Source organism: Micrasema longulum, unplaced genomic scaffold, assembly GCF_059751315.1.
Source record: "Micrasema longulum isolate JH-2025_06_02 unplaced genomic scaffold, ASM5975131v1 h1tg000215l, whole genome shotgun sequence".
Taxonomy (NCBI): domain Eukaryota; kingdom Metazoa; phylum Arthropoda; class Insecta; order Trichoptera; family Brachycentridae; genus Micrasema; species Micrasema longulum.
Window position 1 is genome coordinate 196640 of NW_028277420.1, and position 24804 is coordinate 221443.

Consider the following 24804-nt stretch of genomic DNA (forward strand, 5'->3'; position numbering starts at 1 on the left):
TAGAGGGTCGATCCAATTAAAAAAGATGTATCTTTTATATACACATACATCGTTGCGCCAGCAATAATCTGTTAAGTAACATTGTAGAAATTGTTAGAGATTAACAATGTACCTTTTGAAGAAGGTACATTGTTAATCTCACAGGTACATTGTTAAAACAATGTACCTTTTGATGAAGGATTTTAAACATATTTTTTATTGACAAAAATAAAAAAATATGTAATTTTATTTTGAAAAAATATTTAAGCATATTTTCTTGAAACAAAATGTTGTCATCGCAATGAGAAATCAAAAATACTTTTAAGAAAGAAAAATCACCTAACAGATATTGCCGGCGCGATGACAGTATGCTCTCATGTTTTTTTTATTAATATTCATTATCAAAAAAGTCTAAAAATTCACTTTGAATAATAACTCTCCTGTAATATTGCGATTTACAGCATTGGCCCTTTAATAAAAGCGATAATAATCGCTAGCTAAAAGCAACAGTGAGATAAACCTGAAATTTTCCAATTTTGTGATAAACATGCAGATATGTTAATAAATTCATTTTTGCACTGGTGAAAAAGCCCAGAGAGAATAAAGCACTAGCTTTGCTGGACAGTATTCAATCTCTTCATGAAATGGCTCCAAAGTACCTATCGAACTTTTGTATTAGGGAAAATACATGTCTACCAAAGAAAATCTACTCTTAGGTCAGCATTTGACTCGGGCAGAGGAAAACTTGTCTAAATCTGGCACTCCTTTCGGAGATCATGCTTTTGCCGTTTTCCGCAAACTTATGAATCATCGACAGTCCCAGTCAGTTCAGATCCCAACTAAATCTCACTTCTTTAGTTTATCATACCCTCAATTTTAAATCGGAAAATATAATTCAGTCAGTTTAGCTTACTTAGAATGTAAGTTTAAGTATACAATTGTAAAGTGCCCTTGAGGTGATTTTTCACAAAAATGGCGCTATATAAATCAGCCAATTATTATTATTATATGCTATTGTTACTTCGGGCTGGCAATATGTGCTTTTTTTAGGCTAGACGCTGTGAATTACTTTAATGTTTCTTTCCAAATTGCCAATCTAACTGTAAGCCATAAAACTATATTGACACCCATGGATATTGAACGTAAATTTTGGCGATTACATGAAAAACCCTCTTGTAAGATGCTCATAAAATCAATGGGTTTGTATCACACAAAATTCGAATTATTTTCTAGTTGTTTAGACTTATCCTATATAGCCCTAATAGTTTTACGTAACACCTGTCTCAACTACATTTAAAAAAAGATTAATTCCAAATAAAAAAAGTTGTGCCCATTTTTTAGTTTAAAAACTTTTGACTCTTGCAAAATTCACATCATGGCGCATCATTTAGCCTTTTTACCGTCTACAGCTGCCAGAACACACTTTGATCCTTAGAATATTTCGCAAATCAATATTGTTGCATACAACGTTATGGACATAAAGTTAAAACTTTACTATGGATTAAAATTCTGTTTTTCTGCACAGTATTAGCTTTAATCATAGTGTCCTCATTTTATTAAAGGTTCTCACATACTAAGTTAAATACGCTTTGCAAAACAATGGGTACAAAAATCATCTGCGTTTTCAAAACCTAAATATTTAACATTTTTTATTTACATGTAGTTTTATAATTCTACTGAATTAATTGTAGAGATATGGGTTGTAGCCTAGCCAGTAGTCTTGCGGACGGATTTTGGATCAAGAGGTCTGAAGGTTCGAACCCCACTCTACCACAAATTGTTTCCCGTTGTCTATTACTATTTACAAAGAAAGGAAAATAGTTCCAAAATTGAAATATTTAGGTAAATAAATCATATGAAAAACATAATATTTTTGATTAAAAAAAATCATTATTCAACAAAATTAAACATGAAACCCTATTTACTCTATTCTGCATAGTTGCCATAAAAACAAGGAGCGGAAGAAGTTAAGTAAAATACAAAAAATATTTCATAAACATTTATTAAGTAGGTAATCAGAAGATGTATTATCAATATTTTTATGTAAAAAGTGCATTGTTACAAAAAATAAATAAGTTTTTTTTATTTGAACCCATTTAGTGATGCTACAAATAGTTACGATACTTTATTTCAAAACATCTGTGCATTTAAAAATCAACAATACTGTTACTGAAACTACATACATATTACATTAAATTTGTTTACTTACATTATAACATTTATAAACAAAAAACATATCAACGTATCTTAGTATATCTAGACACTAAAATAAATTAAGAGTGTTAATATTTAATCCTCGCCACTACTACTGCTGCTACTGTCCGAGGAAGAGTCACTATCGCTATCGGATGAGGAGCTGCCGCTGGAGGATGAGGAGTCGCTACCGGATGATCCACTCGAAGAAGAGGAACTGCTACTGCTGCTGGATGAAGAATCTCTACGCTTCTTTTGTTTTTTCTTTAAAATTTTGTTCTGTTGCTCTTTTGATGCAGAAATCTCTTCTTGTTGTCTGTAAACAAGAGACATGAGTCAAAATAACAAGAATATAGGAAAAAAAAAACAGATTTATTTTTAATGAAAATAATAATGATTTGAATATGTACATAAAAATACATGCATTTTTTTTTATAAGAGCGGCAGGAGGATAATGAGAAAGTTCACTGCTTCAGGAAATTGGATATAAACATGTTTTCTTACATGCGGTAAAAATTAGAGCATTCAATTGTGCTGTGAAGTTTCTTGAAAATGTATGAAAAAAATCATATAAACAAACTACTTTGAACGACGTCACTAATTCTTCCGAATCAACCAAGTGTTGTGATAGATTTCCGGTTTATGGGAAGCCAATTTACGAATCAGCAGAACTCACCAAAGAAAACTTATGACATCAACTTCCTTTCTTATAATCTTTTCCTTTAAATTAAGTTTAAGTCTATTAAAAAATATAATAAAAAAAACCGCTGAACGGAAAAAAAAATAAAGGACTGTGAGTCACAAATCACGCTACGCTGTGTTGAAATACAAAAATAAATATTCGGATCAGTTGAAAAGACCTGCACAGACTCATATGTTTATTGTAGTTGTAGAGTTGCAAAATCTGCTGAGGATTTGTACTCTACAGTAGAAAAAGCCTCACAGGGAGGGGTATTCTGAATCTTATCTACCCCCTAGAGTGGTTAATTTGGGGATCTTTTCTTTATAATACGATGACACTTCGCTTCACATGGCCACACTGATTATTAAACAACAAATGACGTATGAAACTGTTTAAAAAATGGAAAAAAACTAATACGGATAATACTTAAGGTGGCAATAATGTTCTTAATGAAAATCATCATATTTGATTTCACGTGTTTCATATTTATTTGATGTTTTATCATCAGTGTGGCCAGATAAATATAAACGCATACAAAAAATAAAAATCCTTAAATTAAGACAGGCGCCGTCGCGCAGTTAGTAAGATGGCCAACTGTGAAACTGGCGTCGCGGGTTCGATTCCCGCCAGTTGCAAGAAAAAATCTAAGAAAGATTTTTTCTCAGTTGGTCTGGGGGTTGCGGTGTAATTTTAATTACCCCTTCCATGTCCCCCGTATTCCACCTGTTGACAAGCCTCTAAATAGAAGCTTAGCGGGTTATTTCTTTAAAAAAAATAACACTCTAGGGGGTTTTGTTTCTAAAATGTTATCATTACATTACAGGATTTATTTGGTCTAAATTGGAATTCAATAATACAGTTGTCGCCCAAACGTTGAAGTATCGTTCTTAGAAATATTATAGTTTTGTTATTGAAAGAGTTGTGTTTGGGTCGAAGATATTATCACAAAACAATTTAGAATCGTCAAAGTTCGGAATTATAGTTTGTTTCATAAAACTTACTTTTGAAGCACTTCATTCTGCATCTTGATTTTTTTCTTCATTATCTGCGTACGGGATGATCTGTGTAGGTACTTCCTCTTGCCTTTACATTCGTAACTCCAGTGACCATACTCCAGACACTTCTGGCAACGGATCCCTTGAGGAAATGCAGCTGCCTGAGCTGCATCCCTAATAACAAACAATTAATACAATCATTACACGCTTACCCAAAATGGTAAATATAGACATACAAAATGGCAAAATAGCATTGATGTTTTAAAAGCTGAGAAGTAGTCATGTATAACTAAATTTGTCATTATCAATGTAAACAAAAAAAATTTTGACATCATGCGTTCATTTTTACCTTAAGTAACAAAAATCGAGGCAGTGAATCATTATTTATTTCATAAAAGTAGAATAAATGACAATCAAAATTTTTGTTGGGAATGACATGTTGAATACACGCATCACATGCGGCATCAAAACATAAAATGACTCATTCCGATTAATAAGGGCTAACATTATTTTTTTCCCTACAATGATGAGAACCTTAAATATTTGACAGATTTCCAAAAGATTTAACTGCTACACGTGCGTTGCCTATTCAAAATGAAATAATAAATTGATTAGAATTAATATGAACATAAATATGATCATTTTAAATCAACGAATGCCACACGCTCTAGTTTTATCACATTTTCAACAATAGTATATGAATGAAAATACGTACTTTCGTTTCTGTGAGACTCTGTTGTAGTTTCCAATAGTCATGATAATATTCGGGATGTAAAGATCGGCGTAAATGGATTGGAGATAACGCCAATATCTTAGCTGTCTTCAGCGAAGAATTCAAAAATACAAGTTAAAAACCAATGTTTTAATTTGTTAGAAAATCTTCGACACGTCTGTCAGAGGCAAGGACGAAATAAAAACACAAGACAAAATCAAAGTCAGAACAGAAAACGTAAACAAACGGAAACAACGTTTTTTCACCACAGACAATAATGTTTTTTCTATGGTGAAAAAAAAAACTTAAACCTACCTACGAAACTTTGGATAATATATAATATTTGTTTTCAATTATTTTTAGTAATATTAATTTATCATTATTTTTTTCCATTTTCGTAGGCTTATCACTGAAAATAAAAATATATGGAAAAACTGAAATCAGAAAAAATAACACTTTAATCTGACACAGTAAGAAACAAATGAAAAGCAAGTAAAAAAATATTCATCGTTCTTGTTCCCCTTGAACAAAAACCTATTTCGTTTGTACTTTTTGTGCAGTGTATTTTTATTTTGCAGAAGGTTATAACTTCTCTGTTTTGTTTTCTGTAATATTATTTGGCTCACTTATTTTTCTTTTTTTTTAAATCGTAGCTGCCATTTTAATACAGCACTTATTAGCGGTGGTATTATTAACTATTTAATGTTTTACCCTTATCTTTAAACAAAAATATAGGCGAATACATCGACCAGTAATTGGTTAATTAATTATGAAGGGAGTTATGTCGTCATAATATAATGGTTGTCATTGGAAACAAAATCATAACATTTGAATTTTAAAAGCTCTGCCGAGATTGACTGAATAGTCAACACCAAGACCGTAAAGTCTAGTATCTGCAGAATATTCTTTTAAAGTGATTCTGAAATCAGCTCAGATTACGACGTAATATAAATATTTAAAGAAATTATAACGTTTCTCATTTTACAGATAGGTTTCCATAAATATGTGTTCTATTTGGCAAGATAGAGAAATTCGCTTTGATTTACCATTTTCGTAAGCATGTTCTTTCTATTTTTATTTCAAACACCTTAAGAAATAAACATTTTTATAAAAACTATTGTTCATATAATATTTTATTATTTAAAGATAGATTTAAGAACCTTCAAACATTAACATATTAATTAACATAAATTAAGTGTATTAATATGTCGATGCCTTCAAATCTTTTATTATTCATAAATCAGGAATTTGTAAATTTTAAAATATGCTATATCATCTGCACGGGTATAAAAAATAAGATAAAAAAATGTTAACGAGTTTTTGTTCCCTTTCAAAATATTTTTTCAATAGTATCAGAATTTCATTGTTTGTATTTTAGGGTCATGAGAATGCGTCCTGGAGAAAAAATATTAGATCGGCTTGACTCGGTGGAAGATACAAAAGGAAATAGCGGAACCAGAGGGAGACTAATTGTTTCTAATCTCAGGATTCTGTGGCATTCATTAGCATCACCGAGGATAAATTTATGTACTTATTCTTTTATATGTTGGTCTAACCAGATACAACTTTATCTAAAGGGTCACAATCACTATTTTACAGTACTGAAATACATATATTTATTTTAGGTATCGGTTACAACTGCATTATAAGTACAAGCACCAAGATGGTCAGATCTCAGTTGCGAGGAACAGCAGAAGCTCTCTATCTCCTCACCAGCTTTAATAACAGCAGATATGAGTTCATCTTTACAAATCTTATTCCAGGAAATATGCGTCATTTTACTAGTGTGATGGGAGTTCACAAGTAAACAATATTTATTTATTTTATTTTAAATCCATTCAGTCTCATTGTTTTTTAAATTAAAAAATATATATTGAAATACAAAAACATCAATCACATTATTTAATTTTTAAACAATAATTGATTATGAATGCAACTAGTATGTCATTACTTCTTTACCAATATCTACTTTCCACCTTACTCTTTGTCTTCCTTCCCATTCACCTAAACATTTCCTTTTGATAACATTTGAATCCCTTTCCTTTTGAAACACTTGATCAAGCTAAGAGTAATAATAATATTCAAAAAAGTAATTCTTGGTTAGTAAAATTCAATTATAGATATATATTATTATGTTTGAAAAAAAAAAAAAAAACCTTTGTGTTTTTACGATTTACTCAAATACTTCAGTTTTGGGGACCATTTTCAACGAGTTATAAAAACTCACCATTAAATCAATGGGACTCAAGTTGATCGCACATCGGACTTTTGATCTGTGAGTCCGCGACCCTGGCCCCGGAACCACAACTATAAAATAATAAACATTATAATAACAAACATATCATACTTGATTCACATTATTCTAGGGCAAATTATTTACGAGAATGGCCTCAAATATTGGAATTGGATTAATAAGAACTCAAATAATATATTTCTTAATTACCTTATGATTTATTTTTAATTACTGGGTCTTATTTTAGAAATGCGTCTAAGTGAATTCCTTCTTCATTTTTATGGTTAATTTCATTTTAAATTAAAATAAACTGTTATGTTATGTTGGTGTTTTAGAGCATATGTTTCTACACGTCTTTATCGAGAAATGAAATTACGAGGAGCCATCATTCAGAATAAAAGCCTAAAAATTTTACCCTCGGAACAGGTATGCAGATGATACTTTATGAAAATTTCCAAACTAATTTTCATTTATAACAGCCCTTAACCAGCCTCTGTTTGTATTGCATTCCTACTTTAGATTCACACATCACAACATGGAGTTTGGAACCTTTCCAGTGACACAGGAAATTTAGGAACAATGATCTTTACCAATATCAGAGTGGTTTGGTTTGCGGATATTAATGAGACATTTAATGTATCCTTACCTTATATTCAGATTGATAGTGTAAGTGTTTCTTATTTCATTTTGTTTTTGTATATCGTTGATGGCAATTCATTACCGTATATTTGACCGCTTTAGGGGAGAGGGAATAAAAACTTTTTTTTTATGTAGCAAAATTATGGATTTGAAATAATTGACGTGGGTAAATCTTATTTTACAGTTACATATAATGTTTCTTTGTTGTTTTTACTACCAATATTTGAATATATTTACCGCCAAATGGCATAACAGGATGACTTAGACGGTGATATTACATACTCAGTGATGAATTGTCATTAACGATTTGTTATTTATATATTTCTACTCCAAGTACCTAGAGTGTATTACATTAATATGGTTTATTAGCTGTATTTAATATCAATACTTTTATAAAAGATTATCTAACTAATATTTTCTAAGAAAAATGTTGTTTTTCAATATTTTCATTGTTTTTACTATTTATATTTTAAATAGTATAACTATATATTTATATAATTTTTCTTGTTATGACTTTTACTTGGTGGCATGCCATTATTAAATAATGATTGAGTGAGTGGAATCCAATATTGATATTCAGATATTCTGTTTTCTAACTATCACATATGTATGTTTATAATTATTAAACTAGATATAAATCATATTATATTATGTAGTATTTTACTGTAATCAATACAGTCAGAATTGTAGATGATACTTTAAAAAATATATATTGGGATAATAAGTTCATTTTCAAATGTAATGTATCTTTTATATTATAGTAGAAGAAGAAAACACTTTCCTAGATATAACAATATCAAATTAAAGAAAATACCTAGTATATATAATACCATATTCATTTAAATACGTTTTAGAAATTTAAAAGTTTTGATTTGAGCTGAAACTAATGTTTTTTTTGCATTTTTTTAAAGGTCAAAGTACGTGATTCAAAATTTGGTGAAGCTTTAGTCGTGGTAACGGCAACTCCTGGTGCCGGCTATGTGCTCGGATTCAGGGTTGATCCCGCAGATAAGTTACAACCTCTATACAAGGAGCTTAATGCGCTGCACTCTATTTACCTTAACAAGCCTGTGTTTGGAGTACAATATACATGGACCAATCAGGTAGTAATAGTCTTTAAATGAAACCAAAATAGATTTTAGATTTTAATAAAATGTATCCCGGACGCGCTGGAGTAGGAAAGTCTTGGCTAGGAATACTATTATCTGATATCTAAGTGCTGGTCGTTTCATAAAGAACATGGTTCGCTTTCAGGTCTTATAGTCTATGATTTCTTCCTTCGGCATAGTTATAAAAAGGCTGAAAATGTGTTGCAGCCCTAAAAAAGAACCTCTGTAGTATATAATTATATTTTATGTGTTGAGTGCACCACCCTGACAAAAGCCACTGTTTTATCTTTAAGTGAGATGCCTGAAGTCATTAATTAACTCGTCACTTTACTTTTGTTTACTATCCTATAAGTAAAATGCTCTGTTCAGCATTAGGTGTAGATAAGTCAAAGGATATTTCCTTATTACATTATCCCTATTGGGATAAAATGTAAATAATAATATTATATTATTATTTATATCACTACAGAGATGGGTAGTATTTTATTATAATATTATATTATGTCCTTAACGTTGAATATTTACCTTAAGTATTGTTCTACATCATTGGGTTTTTGGCACAAGTTGGTTACTACATTTTACTAGTAGTGAGATATTACACTTTCAAAGTTAAAAACTTATCTTAAATCAACGATTCATTTGAAACTGCAAGGTGAAAATTAGAAAATATTATTTTTTGTAATAATAAAATATGAAACATTTTTATTATTTTATACTATTTATGAAGACATCTTATTTTTTGAACATGTGTAGTTACTAACTTGTGCTAGAAACCCGAAGATATATTATATGTTTCTGTATGATGTGAATCAGATAAAATAATTTTTTAAATGTATCTGACATGACAGTTAATGTTTACAAATGCATGTATTTATTTAGAAACATATTTCTAGAGAATGTCTTCTTCTCCCGATGATCCAATAGAAGAAGAGGTTGAAGAGATCGGAGAACCTCGCGGAGAAATGGGTCCTGCCATATACCTGGCTGCTCAGAGGGTCGGTGTTGGACCTGAGGAAGCTCCTGTATACAGTCCTTACCTCGGACTGGCCATACAACCCCCTCCAACTGGGTTTTCACTTAAATCTCTGTGGGAAGTACTCCCTTCTACATAAGTTCGTAAATGTGTGAAAAGTCTTTTATAGCTATCCCAATGTGTAATGAAATTACAATTAATAATAATTACGATAATCACCATTTTCAAGTATGTGCAAGCAATACAAATCTAAACTAACTAAATCGGATTGTGGTCCCGTGGCTAGTGTTGCGGACTCGCATATCAGAGATCCAAGGTTCGAACCTCACTGTACCCCAACTTAATTCCTATTTACTAATAATGAGTTATTTACAACTTATTGAAAATGCCGCCAAAACTAAAATATTTGGGTCAATCATAAGAACGCAAATATTTCTTTCTTACTTTAAAAAAAAAAACTTCAATAAAAAGTGTTCACAAATTCCATAGAGAATTAAGAAAATTGTAACTTTTATGAATTATTTGTTGAGTTTAGGTAATCATGAGTAATGAGCATTATTTAAAAACTTGATAATTAAAGATGTTACAAATATTGCTATTTGAATAACTTTGTTTACACATGTTTTGTTTTTATTTTTACTTCTGGAGTTAATTTAAAACTGCCAAACAAAATGTAATTTATTGTCATAGTATATTTAAGAAAAAAGGTGTATTCTGTATTTCAATATGTACCTATGTAATTATGTATGTGTTTTCTTTTATGTTTACTGTATTTATATAAAGAAAGAAATGTTTAAAAAAAATATTTGAAAAAAAAATGCTTATAATATTTTGGTATATTTATAAATTTAAATCAAATAATAAATATTTACTTAAAAGAGGGGTTTGTGTTATTTCTATTTTCATCTTTTTTTACCGATGGTAGGTTAGAAATAAATAAAAAAAACAATAAAAACTATAGGTACTATAAAATAGGATTGGTATAAATCATGTTGTAATGGAAGATGAATCATGATTTGAACCAAACATTTGTTCAAACTGATTACCATAGGTACCTAGTATCTATGTATTCTAAGTATAAGTGCATTTCGAAGATGTTTCGTGATTGATTATTGTTACAAAAAAATATTTCTTTGCTTCTTGTACACCTACCAGGTATTCGAATTTTAATCAGTTCTAGCAAAGCGGGACCGGTGGATGAGGAAGTTCAGTGTTTTTTTATATATTAATAATAGACTATTAAACTAAACCAAAATATATTTTTTTAATGTTTTTAATATCGTATCATCTGCGGTATGAATTTTTAAAGTTTTGTATTTCTGAAATTACGCCACATGTGACATCAAAGGTTCTCTTCCACTATTTCTCTGTCAGCTTTTTTTCTTAAAGAGAAATACTGGTGTTCTTATTATTTACTCAAATATTTCAATTTTCAGACCATTTCCTAAAATTCGTAAATAACTTGTGCCGGAAAAATGGAAATCGGATTATGGTGGAATGGGATTTGTACCTGGGACCTTTGGTCCGTGAGTCCACAATACTACCACAGGACCACAACCCGGTTCATCTGTTCATCTGCCGATTGATCTGTTTACGTAAAGAAAACCAGATATCTTCCACAGCTCTCTCATCATTGGTTGATTCATATGAACCAGTGACGTCGTTCAGTGAAGTAGTTCGTTTTTATAAAAAAATATACATATATAATTTTTTTGTACATTTTCAAGAAACTTTGGTTTACAATTAAATGCTCTAATTTTTACTGCCCATAATAAAACATTTTTTGTATCCAATTTCCCGTATTAAATAACAAACCAGACATAACTCTTCGGTTTGAAAATTTAAGTAATCTCATTTCACTTCTTAGGAAATCATAGTTTAAGGATATTTATATTATCTATTGGTATTTTTAATTTATAATTTTTAAAGCAAAATAATGTATTTTGAACTCTTTCTATAGCACGAGAATAGATTTCACAATACGGTGACCGAACCGAAGAGTTTTATTCAATTCTCCTCTTTACAAATGAGCAGTACAATAATTGTTTCACAGTTAATATATTTTTTAAATTGGACACTTCTCTCAAAGCATCTTCATTCCATCATTAGCTACTTGTTTAATATGAAAAATAAACTGCAGCTTTTCATCAAGCAAAACACACCCAGGTCTTTTATTTGATGCACTCTTACCAAATCAATGAAAATATATTAATTTAACCGGGTTTTTACATCTAAAGAAGGTTATACTTTGCCATTTGCCAATATTTAGGTGAAGTATTGGTGTATTTATATACTACGCCGACCATTTTTGATTGTATGACCACACCACTTGGTAGTTTTTATTGTGTTTTGAGTACCATGAGAAAAAATAAGCCGTACATCTGTGCCCTCCTTTATTTTCTACTGTTATTTATTTTAATTTATTTGTTACTTATAATGTATTTTTGTTATTTCTTTATCAAATAAATAATATAGTTTTTATTAAAAAATTTAAGCTCTTTTTCCAGATTTGGACATATTTATAATAGGTATTGTTGAATAAAATATGCTGTAGCCATAACTGAGCAAAACTTATATTTCATGAGTATTTTTTTACAACAGAACAATAATATTTAATGTCTTTAATTTAACTATTTTATAATAGAATATAAATTCTTGACAAAAAATATACAATATGACTTATACATACCCAACTTCATAATTTAAAAAACAATAAATTCATAGTAAATATCTCATTTCATTTTATGAATAAAAATTACTAACTTTTATTAAGTTTTTTTTAATAAATTTTCACTATTTAGATATGATCTATGATTTAAAACTATGATTTAAAAAATAATAATTCCGGGAATGAATGTATCTTCCAATATCTGAAAGAGAAAATAAAGTGTTTAATTAAATTTTGTTTAATTGTGAGTTTATTTATTTTTAATGTTTCAACATGATGTACTCAAGAAAAATATTTTTTTACAATGTAAATAAACATAGAGATTTTCTTAATCTAAAAACTTTGTCGTAATTTATCAATACCTTGCTAAAATATAATATTATCTGTTAATGAAATATAGTGCTGCTCCAAACACAAATAATATGTATTATTGTTATCAAAAACATTTTTCACTTTGTGGTATGACATTTTACATTTATTTGTTTATAAATTTGTACAAATTTGTAAAAAGGAAATACCATTATCATAATGAATAGAAGTGATTATGATTCTAAAACACTGGACTTCCTCAACAATGATAACATTAATATTTTAAAAACGGACCCAACAAAAAAATTTCAAGAATCATTAAAAAGTGTTCTTAAATCATGTAAAAGTGTGATTTTTTCCGATGAAAAAACAAAAGAACAATTAGTTTTAAAAAATCCAAAACCACCTCTATTGTATTCCCTTTTAAAAATACATAAATTAAATAATCCCATTAGGCCGGTTGTAAGCTGTTGTAATTCCCCAACATTTAAACTTGGGTCTTTTCTAATAAATGCAGTAAAATCATTAGATATTTTCAAACATAATTATACTATTAAAAACTCATTAGAGTTGGTCAATATTCATAAAGATTTTAAATTACCTAGAAATGCCAAATTAGTGTATTTTGATATTGTTAATTTATTTACAAATATACCAACTGTTGAAACAAAAAATGTCATTTCAAATATTTTAAATAATTCAGATTTAACAAAAAATGTCTCTGACGATCTTTCGCGTTTGTTTAATATATGTATTAATCAAAATTATTTTAAATTTAATAATGTAGTATATACCCAATCTGAAGGTTTACCTATGGGTGCCCCAACAAGTCCATTAATTGCTGATATTTTTGTTAATTATTTAGAAAATTTAATTTTTGATTGTAAATCTCCTTTATTAAATAATGTTTTATTGCGGAGAAGATATGTTGATGACGTCATCTGTATATGGATTGGATCAGATCGTCAATTAGACTCATTTTTAAATTTATTCAATTCCTTCCATCAGAAAATACAATTTACTTTAGAAATTGAATCAAATTCACAACTTAACTTTTTAGATTTAACTTTAATTAATACAAAAAATAAAATTGAATTTAAAATATTTAGAAAACCGACATATACAGATGCGGTCATCCATAAATCTTCTAATCATCCTTTATCACATAAACACTCTGCTTTCCATTCTATGATACATCGGCTTACTTCAATACCACTAAATAAAAATAATTTTGACTTAGAATTAAATACTATAAAGAGTATTGCTTTCAATAATGGCTATGAACTAAATTTAATTGACAATATTTTGAATAAAAAACTTAAATTAAACTATAGGAAAAAATACTTATACAGTTCCCAAAATATTTCCAATAAAAATGAGAACTGGCGTAGAATTTTGTACATTAATTCATTTTCTAATTATATAGCACAAATTTTACCTAACAATATTAGGCCAGCTTTTTATACTAATAATAACATGGGTAAAATATTAACAAATTGTAAAGATAAGGATGATAAATTAAATCATTCGGGAATTTATAAATTAAATTGTTTAAATTGCCCAAATTTCTATATTGGAAAAACTTCACGTAAATTTAAAGTTAGAATCAAAGAACATATAAAATGTCTGAGTAATAATAATTTTTCAGAATTCGCAAATCATCTTATATCCGAAAACCATGAATTTAATCAAGAAACGTGTGTTGAAATTTTGCATGTCAATAAAAATGGTTTACGTTTAGATAATTTAGAACGATTAGAAATTAGTAAAGCCATTAATCAAAAACTTCAAATAATAAATAATAAATTAAATTTAACTTCGAGTCCTCTTTTAAAACTATTCCCGTTATGATTTATTTTATCTTCTTTCTCTCTCTTTCTTTCAATTTTCTGTCTCTTTCATACAATATTTTATTATATAAATAGCAACGCGTGTAATTATAAATTAGTTAAATTCCTGACGATGAGGTAGTAACCTCGAAACCGGTCGAAGTGTAATTAAAAAAAAAAAATTAAGTGGTTTATACAAATTTATAAACAAACAAATAATATGAATTATATCATATTAATTCAATCATAAAATTTAAATAACAACATGCACTCAAAGTTTGTGTTTAATCGAAATGACAAATTATTTGCATCATGTAACTAAAAACGTCTCTACATGTTAGGTGTACCCATAAGGGCCATAAATCAACTATTTTTAGTGTGGATTGTTTGCTTCAGACAAGATATCTGTAGTCTGTGGTCTGTGCTTCAGACTAGCTCAGCATAGCTCAGAGTATGAACATGTAAAGACGTGTTTTATACGCAATATTACAATCCGCGGTCTTGTCACTCATGACAAGTAAATTAAATAAAAAATATTTTTATCTTTTAAAGGGGTAATATTGCAACATGATAATGTCCGGCCGCATGCAGCAAGATTAATCCAAAAAAAGGCAGCTAAACCACATCCCCCATATTCCCCAGACCATCCGATTTTTATTTATTCCGGTCAATGGAACACTACCTGAAGAACAAAAAAGTTAAAAATGACGATGATGTTCAAACTCACCTAGAAGCATATTTTTCTTTAAAGGATACTGAATTTTATGAAAAAGGAATTAAAAGCCTACTAACAAGATGGTAAAAGGCCCTAGATAACGGTGGAGATTAAATAATTGATTAAAAATAAAATTAAATGTAGTTAAATTATTTTTTTGTGGCCACTTAAATAATTTATCACTTATGGGTTCACCTAATACATATGTACCACAATAAATAAAAAAATTAAACATTTACTAAAAGTTCACCTGAAGATACGTCTACTGCGACAGTATCACCTCGATGGTTCTACAAACGCCTATTTCTCGAGTAGAATTGTGCTGTGTGCATTCTGGTCAAGTCTCTCTCACTCATAGTAGGTACTCTGGGCTTCACTTCCGGCATTATGGCACTTCCAAATACTGACAACTCATCTTCATTCTCATTACTGAAGGACTGGCTCAATTCTAAATTAGCCATTTTTCTAGAAAAATAATATTTCATGTACAAAATTGTACACTATTACTTCACCCTTAGGTTGTCCAGTAAAAAAAATGCTAGATTATTAAATTATATATATTTGTTGGTCAGACAGTAAAGTAAGTGACTATATCGAGGCTATACTGACAGAATGCATTAAGTCAACAGTCTTTATAAATTTCAAATATTTTTCAATATAGGTGCAAGATGTTGATTTCAAATTTTATGCTTTACCAAGAATAAAGAGTACTCTTTCAAAGCTTTAAAAAATAAGTAAAAAAGTGTGGGAGAAATAATGCGTTGAAAGAATAAAAAAGCTTCAAATACGATTATCTCGGAACTTGTTTTAATGAATTAATGCATTCTGTCAGTAAAGCCTAGATATGCTATCACTAAATCAGCTAATACTAAAAAATGCTGAGGGCATCATCAAAGTGATACTTTAGAGTTGATGTGGGATAAGGCAACATAAAATCATGAGCTTTATGTCAAAGATTGGTTAATTTTAAAAAAAGAGTTTCCTTCGGAGGGGTTAATCTTTTTGTAAAGTGAGATCAAATGAGACAATCTACCAGCTCAACATCAAAATTCTTCACCCCCTTCCTACAAACTGGTCCCAAGATCACAACATGTTTATTTAGTAAATAACATAAATGAAATCTTACTGTCTGCGTGATATTTTATCTTCTGGGAGCCAGCAGTGCAGGGAGAGTCGGCGTGCCATCTGAAACACTCCTCTACATAATTTAATATCAATAATGCTATGTTAAAAATTAATGGATTCTTTGCGATCATTGTTTATTCATAACTTTTAGAAATATTAAAAAAATATTTGTAATTATTTATGAATATTAAAGCATGAAAAATTCAAGGTTGTTAGGTTAAGAAAACTAAATAAAAATCTTTTGCATGTACCTAAAGGTGCACTAAAGTGCACATTATAATATTATGTAGGTGCTCAATATGATATGTAGATAAATATAAGTTACTGTTTTGTTTATGTTAAATTCTTAGAGTAATAACCTAATAGAGTCGCCCATACGGAGATAAAATGTTCTATGATTATTGACCACGAAGTTAGCTACAGATTACAGCAATACAACAAGCCATAGGTACTTGGGTTGAGAATTGTAAGCGCTAACTGAAACCGTTCATTACACCTTTGTTGTTAAACTAAAAACCTAACTAAAACCAAAGCAAAAATTTAGAACTCTTTTGTTCTATGCAATAGATGCGATAACTCTGAGGTTAAATTAGATTGTTAAAATAATTTAAAACTTTTTTAGCTGCAATGACACTTGCTACAATGCCCTTTAGGCATTTTTTAAAAAGTATATTGAAAAAATGAATTCCCTCAAGATATGTGCATAACAATTAAAACATTAAGTATCCGATTTATGGGTGTGAAGTGGCGTGAATGCATCCATACTAAATGACATGTGTAGGTCCATCAGTAATTTTTACAGTGAAGAGACCCATTTGGGTAACAAAGAACTGTTGGAGATTCTTTATTTATAATTTAAGTTGAAATATTACATACAAATTGACATTAGTCAAAAACTTACCTTGGGTGTTGATTTTTTAGTTTTATTTTTAGTAGCTTGTGATGTATTTACTTCTGGTAAGTACTGAAAGTTTTTTGATAATATTCCCATTTGTTCTACTGATTCTATATATATAAAAAGAAAATTATTTCAGAATATGCCTTGTGATCAAAAAATAAAATTGTTCATATAATTGTGCATTTTCAGAAGAAAACTTACCAGGATGTCCCAATGACGAGTTCTTACTGACTTTTCTAAGAAGAGCTGGAGGTAAAAATGACTCATTTTCTTTTTCAATGACATCTTGATTTCTTATAGATGAAACACAAGAGCAGCTTTTAGAAATGTGGCAATTTTGGCAGAGGTTTTCTTCGGCAGTACACTTTTTACATAGGCCATGACCAGTTGTAGCCTTCTGCTTCCTGTAATGATGTTCCTCTCCCAATCCAGAATCTGATTGGCTCGTCCCTTGATGAGTATTTTTAGGAAATACTACTTTCATTTCTACATCAGATGGTAGTGTTGTATAACAACTTCCGGCTAATGTCACCGACCAGCCCCCTTAGATAATATAAACATAATTAATTTTATCTTGAATTGAAAACTTCTGATTTACACTGAAAAGTAAAATTTTTTGTATTCGTGTTTTATATTCCGTTTTACAAAGTAATTTCATTAATGCGCAAATTAAAATGAACTGTTCTCTATTTCCCACATATGAAATTGAGGCTTAGCGGGTTATTCCTTTAAAAAAAAACTCCATGCGTAATAACATGATTAAAATAAATTTCTGTTATTTGAATAACCCCGATAACAAAGTTTATTATTTTAAAGTAGTTTATAATCAAGTATTGTGAAATGAATGCCGATTCAATAACTAGAGAAATATTTGTATCATGCTATGTTCAAAATATAACATTACAATTCTCATATGCTAAATCAGTAACTTCATCTGGCCCTATTATATTTTATTATTAACTATAACATGTTTAGTCCTTAAAGTTATAATACGCCACCCGCTTATAGAGCCATTGACGAAGTTGACCCCAAGCGGACAAAAACCATTTTATGATTATCAATCGCGAAGTTAGCTACAGTTTACCGCAATACATAGTGCCATAGGTACTCAAGTCGAGAATTGTATGCGCTAATTGTAATGTTAAATTTTGAAAGCTTTTGTTTTATGCAATAGAGCAAAACGGCATCCTCTATAAGCGGGTAGCGAATTATTACTCTGAGGTTTAGCCATGTCCATGGATTTTTCAATTTGTCGATCAACTCGCCAATCTGAAATGCTAATTCCTAATGAGAAAGTTCAGGGTTTTTTTTTTTTTCATTTATTTATATCCTATCAAACTATGCCAAAATTTAAAAAATATACATTTTTGTGTATTGTTTTATCATTGCTATGTTTTTAAAAGGCTTTATAGTTTTGAAATTACTTCGTCCGTGATGTCACCAGTTGTCGTCGGTGAGTTGTACTACTGACATTTGAAAATAGAACCCCGTAGCGTCAAATTACACTAAATGTTGAAAAAAATGGCCACCAGGGAACCGGAAATCTATCGCAACACATAACAATGCTGTAATTGAGATTCACAAGGACCTGTAATGTAGTTCATTTTTGTAATTTTTAAAATTCATTTTTGAGAAACTTCCCCGCTCTAAAATGCTCTAATTTTCACCGTGTATGAACACATTTTTTGTATCCAATTTTCCGTGGCACTAAACTTCCTTGTTCAAATGTAAATTCAAATGATTGTAAAAGTTGGCGTTGCATAATCCAATGTTTAACTAAAATTTTAAATTTATTTTCAATCAAGTGTTTGTTTTAAAATGCTCAAAAACATTACCTGCAACATTTTGATATGGCAATCTAAATGGTTCTTCTTTCTTGAAATTCTTCCGATTAACATTTCTCCGTTGACGAAGACTGTTATTGGGAAGCCATCTTGGTACCAGAGCTGGACAAGTCACCCCAACCTCGGAATCACTACCACTACTAGTTGTGTCCGTAGACCTACTAAAACTTTCATTCATAAAAGGACTGGGTAACTTTATTCTCTTGTTTTCAACACTTTCTTTACTCTCACTTTTTTGTAAATGTATTTCTACTTTCTTTTGACTTATCTTTCCATAACTGGTTTCAAATTGTTTTTTATCTGTGTCAGTGGAGTGATCTTTTGTGTGTCTGTTAGTGTTGGAAGTGTATTTGATTTTTTCGGTTAATTTGGAATATTTTCCTGAGATTACCGGTGAGGTTGTTTTAGTACTTTTGCCTTTATCACTAATTGAGTATTCACATAGTTCTAAACTATTGTTTCTTAGATATTCTTCTGATTTCTTAGTGATTGCGCTGTCTGAAGATTGACCTGTGAGTGAATTATTGTTTTCTGGTGTAGGTGATTTGTGGTTTATGCTGATTTGTTTAATATTATTTCTGCTATCCACTGTTCTCAATATTCTTTGAGAACGTGGAGCGGATTTTTTTTCATTTTCATCGACGTTTATCTTCTCTACAGCTTCCCTATCAGAAGGATTGGAAGATGGGTGAGAACCTTAAAAAAAATCTGTTATTATTTGGAAATTTGTTTTATTTGACATATATATATTTCACAAAAGAACACATCAAATCGACAAATTTATTCACAAGAATACAAACTAAGGGTTGTTTCTAAGTTTTATTGTGCTGGTGAAAAAACAATCTTTATAAAATAGTATGATGTGCGGAAATGGTGCAGTGTGGTATCGTTGTACTGGTAATGTTGACAGTACCTTCGTGTTCTGGTGAATACCCTGTCTGGGGTCGGCAGAATCCGGCCCAGCCATCCCTGGTTCCGAGAGCTTGTTTTCCTTTTACTTTTTTCAACTGACCTCCGCTGCTTGATGTCTTCTCAATGGGTATAGGACTAGTTGCGGCAGAGACAAATTGCGGTATCGGAGATGTAGATGCATCGTGAATTATTTTGTTGGTTTTAAGAGGAGAACTTTGAGTCTCCACATTGGTCAATTTTGTGGTATTTTTTTTTTCTACTTGTGATGCTGATTTTATGTCATAATTTTGAAATGTCGTCTCGGATGTGAAATTATTTTCATCCGTCTCAGATATCTCATTCAATTTTTGAGTTTTATAAGTTCCTAGATCTGGGTGGTCAGAGTTATTGTTGTAATTGTCAATCTTTTGTAGTTTGATTTCATTAGGTAATGATTGGCGCCTATTTACCTTAGCCACATCTTCATTTGATGACTCAATACTAAAACTGCTTTTCTCTTCAGGAATTGCGTCAAATTTTTGTTTATATTTTGGAATTGATGCTAATTTATCTGGATTTTGCTGCGGTACAGATGCCCGCCTGCCAGGTATTTCCCCGGAAGAAGAAAGTTTTTTAACGATGGGATGCGCTGGTTTTTTCTGAAGTGACGATAAGGAATTTGGTTTTCGTTTACCTTCTTGAAAATCTTCATTGAAAGCATCAATAAGTATGTTAGCAATTAATTGATCCATTTTAGAATTTGTATTCATATGACTGTTTTGGTCCATTTTTGCGAGAGATATATTAAATGGTGGTTTACTAGTAGGCGATCGACACCGTTTATAAGATTTATGCAGGCTTTTGTTTTTGGAAATTCTATGAAATTTTTCTACAACTGGGACTGGAATTTTTGATCTCTTTCCGTGTTTCGAAGAGCTCAAATAATTCTGGTTATCGTCTGACTGTGGTTCTGGGGAACTGTCAATGCACTCTACAATTTCTAGAATTTCAACATGTTTGTTACCCTCTTTAAATTCTGTTTTTTGATAAAGTCTTCTGGGTCCAGTTAGGTTAGGATTGTAACTAGGTGGTTGAAATTCGTAATTATTCTTTACATTATGACCTATTGGATTTGGTTTTGAAATGTTATTATTTTTCTGATTCTTTAACCTGCTTGATTTTTTATCACATGATTCTGTTTTGGTATTTTCTTGTGGTGTTACCTTATTTTTATTTTTGAACTGCAAATTACCTTGTTTGTCTACAACAAATGATTCAAAATTATTTAGATTATTTCCATCTTTTGGCAATGTTTTTTCTGTTCTCTGTGATGATTTTTTTTCATTGGGTTTGGTTTTGAGAAGATCTGGGAAATTATTTTTGGTTTGCTTTAAACTTTGACTCATTTTATCATCTTCAGTATTCACTTTTTCAACAACTTGATCTATTACTTGGCTCAAAATTTCGATACAATCTTTTTCGTGTTCGTCCCTTAATTTTTGTAATCCAGCAAGTTTTTGATTTTCTAATTCCCTTTTCAACTGTCTCGATTTTTTCCTTTTATAATGTTCCTTCCGGAGCTCTCTTTTTTGTTGTCTTTTATGAAGTTTTTCTTTAATTTTTTCCGGCATGTGTTCAGCCACTATAAGCTTATCTGTTTCAAGTTCTATTGTGTCCTCTTTTATAGGAACAAAAAATGTTTCACTTCTTTCTTTTGGTAATCTAACAGTGTTGTTTAAAGTATTTTCGGGTAATAAATATATAATGTCACCCCGTACGGGTGTATTGTCATGTTTAGACATTTTTTTCTTCAGTTTAGAATCACTGTTCATAAATCTTGGAGAATTAGGATCATCTAAACTATCCACCATACTCAAACAATCAGACTCACAACTTGACAATTCTTCTTCTGATGACGTATTTACTTCCATGGACTCAGAATGGGGTATCGCAGAAAATCTAGGAACAACAATAGGAATTTGATGTGGTTTTTGGTACGTACTCCCAGATCCTATATTGCTCAGTATATTATTACTTATGTCTGACACTTCTTTATTTGGAGTATTTTCATTGATTTCTTTATTATTGTTGAAAGATAAATTTTGGCAGTTGTCAGATGAAATTTGTACATTTGCACACACATTTTTATTCAAATCAGAACTTAAATCCGAATTGTATTCAATATCTATACTATTCATCATTTTGTTCAAACTGTTGTCAACAAATACATCGACATCAGTTGACATTTCGAGATGTGAGACATCCCTATATACAGATCCACAGAATAAATTGTTTGTTGAGTCGTCTAAACAAACATTATAATTTGAATCTATGCTTTGAGTACTATTTTCAAACATTTTATTTAACTTCTGCAAAACAGCTTTGGAAGGTTTATCGTTTTCGAGTGCTCCGCAACTTCTGTTGTTTTCTTTGTCCACTATATCCGATTTAGAATCACTCAAGTAAAATTGGGTATTATTCGTATGACTCGATACATTTTTATTTTTTTGAATATTTACGTCATTGCTATAGAATGTTTCAGTATCTATTGAAGCAAGAGCATTTTCATCAAGATTTAGGATACAATCTTGCGGTTGCAACATATCTGAATATCTAAAAATATTATTCTCATCTAAATTACTCGTACTGTTTTCCAAATAATATGATTTCTCTTCATCTTGATATTCTTCTGCTTTGCATCGTTCCCGAATTTCTGTTTGGCAAGATGCGGGAAATGTTTTAGATTCTGTAGAATAAGATAGTGAGTGAGTCTGTTCTTCTATGATTGTTGTTTCTAACAAATCTTTGTCTGGCATTTGAGTAAGCAACGAAGACATAATTTTTTCACTCGGTAAATTAAGAGGACTTGCACAGGTGTTATGAAGCTTCACTTTAATTTCTTTTTCTAAAATACTAAGTTTGAAATCTTCATCGGTGTTTAGATTTATTTCATTGATTTGATCTGTCATAGTATTTAAACTATCGATCAAAATATTTGAAACATATTGGTCAATATCAATTAAATTGCAATGAGGTTTCAATAAAAGTTCATTGTTAAGACTTTTCGCTTTGTCATAATTGTTACGACTTTTACTATCTTGGTTTTCGTTAGCTTTTTTTATTTGATCGAGAAACGCTGAAGAACTTAATGTTTCCGAAACAACAACCTCCAAACATTCTAGGATGGAGTTTTTCAAATTTCCTTGTTTCAACTTTGTGTATGCTGGGTTTTCTATACAAGTTACTATATCACTCGTCCATTCGGTAGTGCTCAAGTTCTCGGAATTCGACAAACTTCCTGATTTTGATAAATTTTGATCCGAATCATCATTCGAGTTTAAATAATTTTTATTGCTGTCACAGTCGTTCACGATTGTTTCCGAAATGCCTGTATCTGAAAATTCCCGGTTACTAAAATTATTTTTCCTGTAATTTTTGCTTTCATCGTTCCCGTACTTGTTTCCTTTACTCGAAGGTGTAGATGTTTTAGAGTTGTCATCGTGAGTGATTTTACTCGAAGTTGTTATGGAACTCTGCGTAGATACTGCAGAATCACTAGGAGAAGATGTTTCTCTATGTAGGGTTGACGGTGTTGTGTTCGACGTTTCCGTTGTGGTTATTTTCTCAGCAGAAGTCGTCGTCGGATGAGTAGAAGAAGTTTCTATTGCAAAACTGTCGAGTTGTTCCGATGGATCGGAATATTGCGACTTATCCGTATTTAACTTGTCCAAGTCCGTATTCGAGCACGATTCCTGACTAAAGGGAGCACTGGAATCAGTAATACTCGTAGATCTGATTTCCACAGTCGGAGAATCGTACGAATTCATGTATATACAAACACTTTTTCTTCTCTTCCTAGGTGATTCGGAAACAACATCAGAATAGCCATTGGTCGACGATACTCCGGCCGTCTCTGGCCGCGTGGATATTTTACTTCTCGATTGCGTCACATCATCGCTCGAGTAACTGGTGGAAGATCTGGTAATTTCACTCGTTGCATCGGAAGCACTGTTCATCTCGGTCGTTGGATATGATGACGTGGCTAGCGAACTTAGCCTCAACTTGGGGGATCCTTCAGTGAGAGACGCCGTTTTGAAAGATGACCTTTCGGAAGGAGTGGAGACACTGGCTAATAGGCTGGGAGACGTGATTTGACTTTTACTCTCTCTTAGAAGCATATCTCTAGTGTTCTCCAAATGGGTAATGTATCTTTCGGGGCTGAATCCTCGACTGGCAAAAGGGAGGAGTTTTTTCGGAGATCTCGATGAAGACCTGTAGAGTTTGTGTGTCGGGGAAGAAGGGTTCGTGTCGTTCCTGGCGGCGGAGGGGACGCTCTTGTCGGAGAGTTTTCTGCAGGCCTCGCAGTTGTCGGTACTGGCGGAGCATGAGTCCCAGTAGCGGAGCTCTGAGTGCGAGCCTCCCAGGCGCCCCCAGAGACGGCGCAGCAGGGGCGAAGGACGCGGGGCGCCCCGCCCGCGCGCGCCGCCGCCTCCCCGCCGCAGAGGGCTCCAACCGCGAGGGGAGGGGGCACTCCCAACTTCACTCTCGTCAGTTTCGGACTTCTGTTGCGCTAATTTGTACCTGAAATAAAACGAACATTTAATACTGAAGTTCTTCTAGAAAACTGAAAGTACTATATCAACATTATTAGGTATATGGGTAATAATTACTTTCTCATGACTGTTTCCGGCACCGAGTACCTCCTCCTGAGTAGACCCGGAGAGGCGCCTCCGCGCCCTCGGGGGGCGGACATGGCGGGAGCCGGGCCGGGGGCAGGAAACGGAGACGAAGATTGGATCTTCTGTCTGAAAATAATTTACGTCGAATGATAAAACAATCCAATAAACCGTAAATCAAAAACACAATAAAAACATTTTTTAAAAAATTAAAAATACTGTTGATTAAACCAACATCACTAATCTAAGAATAAGCATATTTTTTTGTTTCGGGCGCTTTCTCGAGGTGGAACATTCAGTAGGACAAATCTCACCCACATGTACAGTAAAAGTT

The 24804-nt window shown here is 31.3% G+C and overlaps 3 protein-coding genes across 5 annotated transcripts in view; 1 reads left to right on the forward strand and 2 right to left on the reverse strand.

Annotated features, from left to right (window-relative positions):
* Positions 1-1967: 1967 nt before the first annotated feature.
* On the reverse strand, positions 1968-4786 carry LOC148283614 (uncharacterized). The gene is made up of 3 exons (XM_088243478.1): positions 4565-4786; positions 3856-4023; positions 1968-2488 (listed from the first exon to the last, which is right to left on the reverse strand). The coding sequence occupies exons 1-3, from the start codon at positions 4603-4605 to the stop codon at positions 2269-2271; spliced, it is 429 nt and encodes a 142-aa protein (XP_088099604.1). The 5' UTR covers positions 4606-4786; the 3' UTR covers positions 1968-2268.
* Positions 4787-5391: 605 nt separating this feature from the next.
* Positions 5392-9973, forward strand: BBS5 (Bardet-Biedl syndrome 5 protein). The gene is made up of 7 exons (XM_088243477.1): positions 5392-5614; positions 5940-6088; positions 6187-6364; positions 7130-7220; positions 7314-7460; positions 8345-8536; positions 9436-9973. The coding sequence occupies exons 1-7, from the start codon at positions 5565-5567 to the stop codon at positions 9652-9654; spliced, it is 1026 nt and encodes a 341-aa protein (XP_088099603.1). The 5' UTR covers positions 5392-5564; the 3' UTR covers positions 9655-9973.
* Positions 9974-12066: 2093 nt separating this feature from the next.
* The window catches only part of LOC148283616 (uncharacterized), a 179370-nt gene continuing 166632 nt past the window's right edge, over positions 12067-24804 (reverse strand). For all 3 annotated transcript variants that reach the window (XM_088243486.1, XM_088243487.1, XM_088243488.1), the window contains 8 exons: positions 24465-24599; positions 19817-24375; positions 18895-19599; positions 17261-17602; positions 17063-17166; positions 16163-16221; positions 15287-15501; positions 12067-12385 (listed from right to left, as the gene is read on the reverse strand). In XM_088243486.1, coding sequence (XP_088099612.1) covers positions 15327-15501; positions 16163-16221; positions 17063-17166; positions 17261-17602; positions 18895-19599; positions 19817-24375; positions 24465-24599 — 6079 coding nt within the window. In that variant the 3' untranslated portion in view covers positions 12067-12385; positions 15287-15326. The remainder of the gene's footprint in view (positions 12386-15286; positions 15502-16162; positions 16222-17062; positions 17167-17260; positions 17603-18894; positions 19600-19816; positions 24376-24464; positions 24600-24804) is intronic.

Excerpts from the sequence above, each read along its gene's own strand:
- LOC148283614 (XM_088243478.1), bottom strand. The coding sequence starts at position 4,605 with ATGACTATTGGAAACTACAACAGAGTCTCACAGAAACGAAA. Across the intron at positions 4,024-4,564 it reads AGAGTCTCACAGAAACGAAA|GGATGCAGCTCAGGCAGCTG; the intron begins GTACGTATTTTC and ends GTTTGTTATTAG. Across the intron at positions 2,489-3,855 it reads CAGAATGAAGTGCTTCAAAA|ACAACAAGAAGAGATTTCTG; the intron begins GTAAGTTTTATG and ends TCTTGTTTACAG.
- BBS5 (XM_088243477.1), top strand. The coding sequence starts at position 5,565 with ATGTGTTCTATTTGGCAAGATAGAGAAATTCGCTTTGATTTACCATTT. Across the intron at positions 6,089-6,186 it reads ATCACCGAGGATAAATTTAT|GTATCGGTTACAACTGCATT; the intron begins GTACTTATTCTT and ends TATTTATTTTAG. Across the intron at positions 6,365-7,129 it reads AGTGTGATGGGAGTTCACAA|AGCATATGTTTCTACACGTC; the intron begins GTAAACAATATT and ends TTGGTGTTTTAG.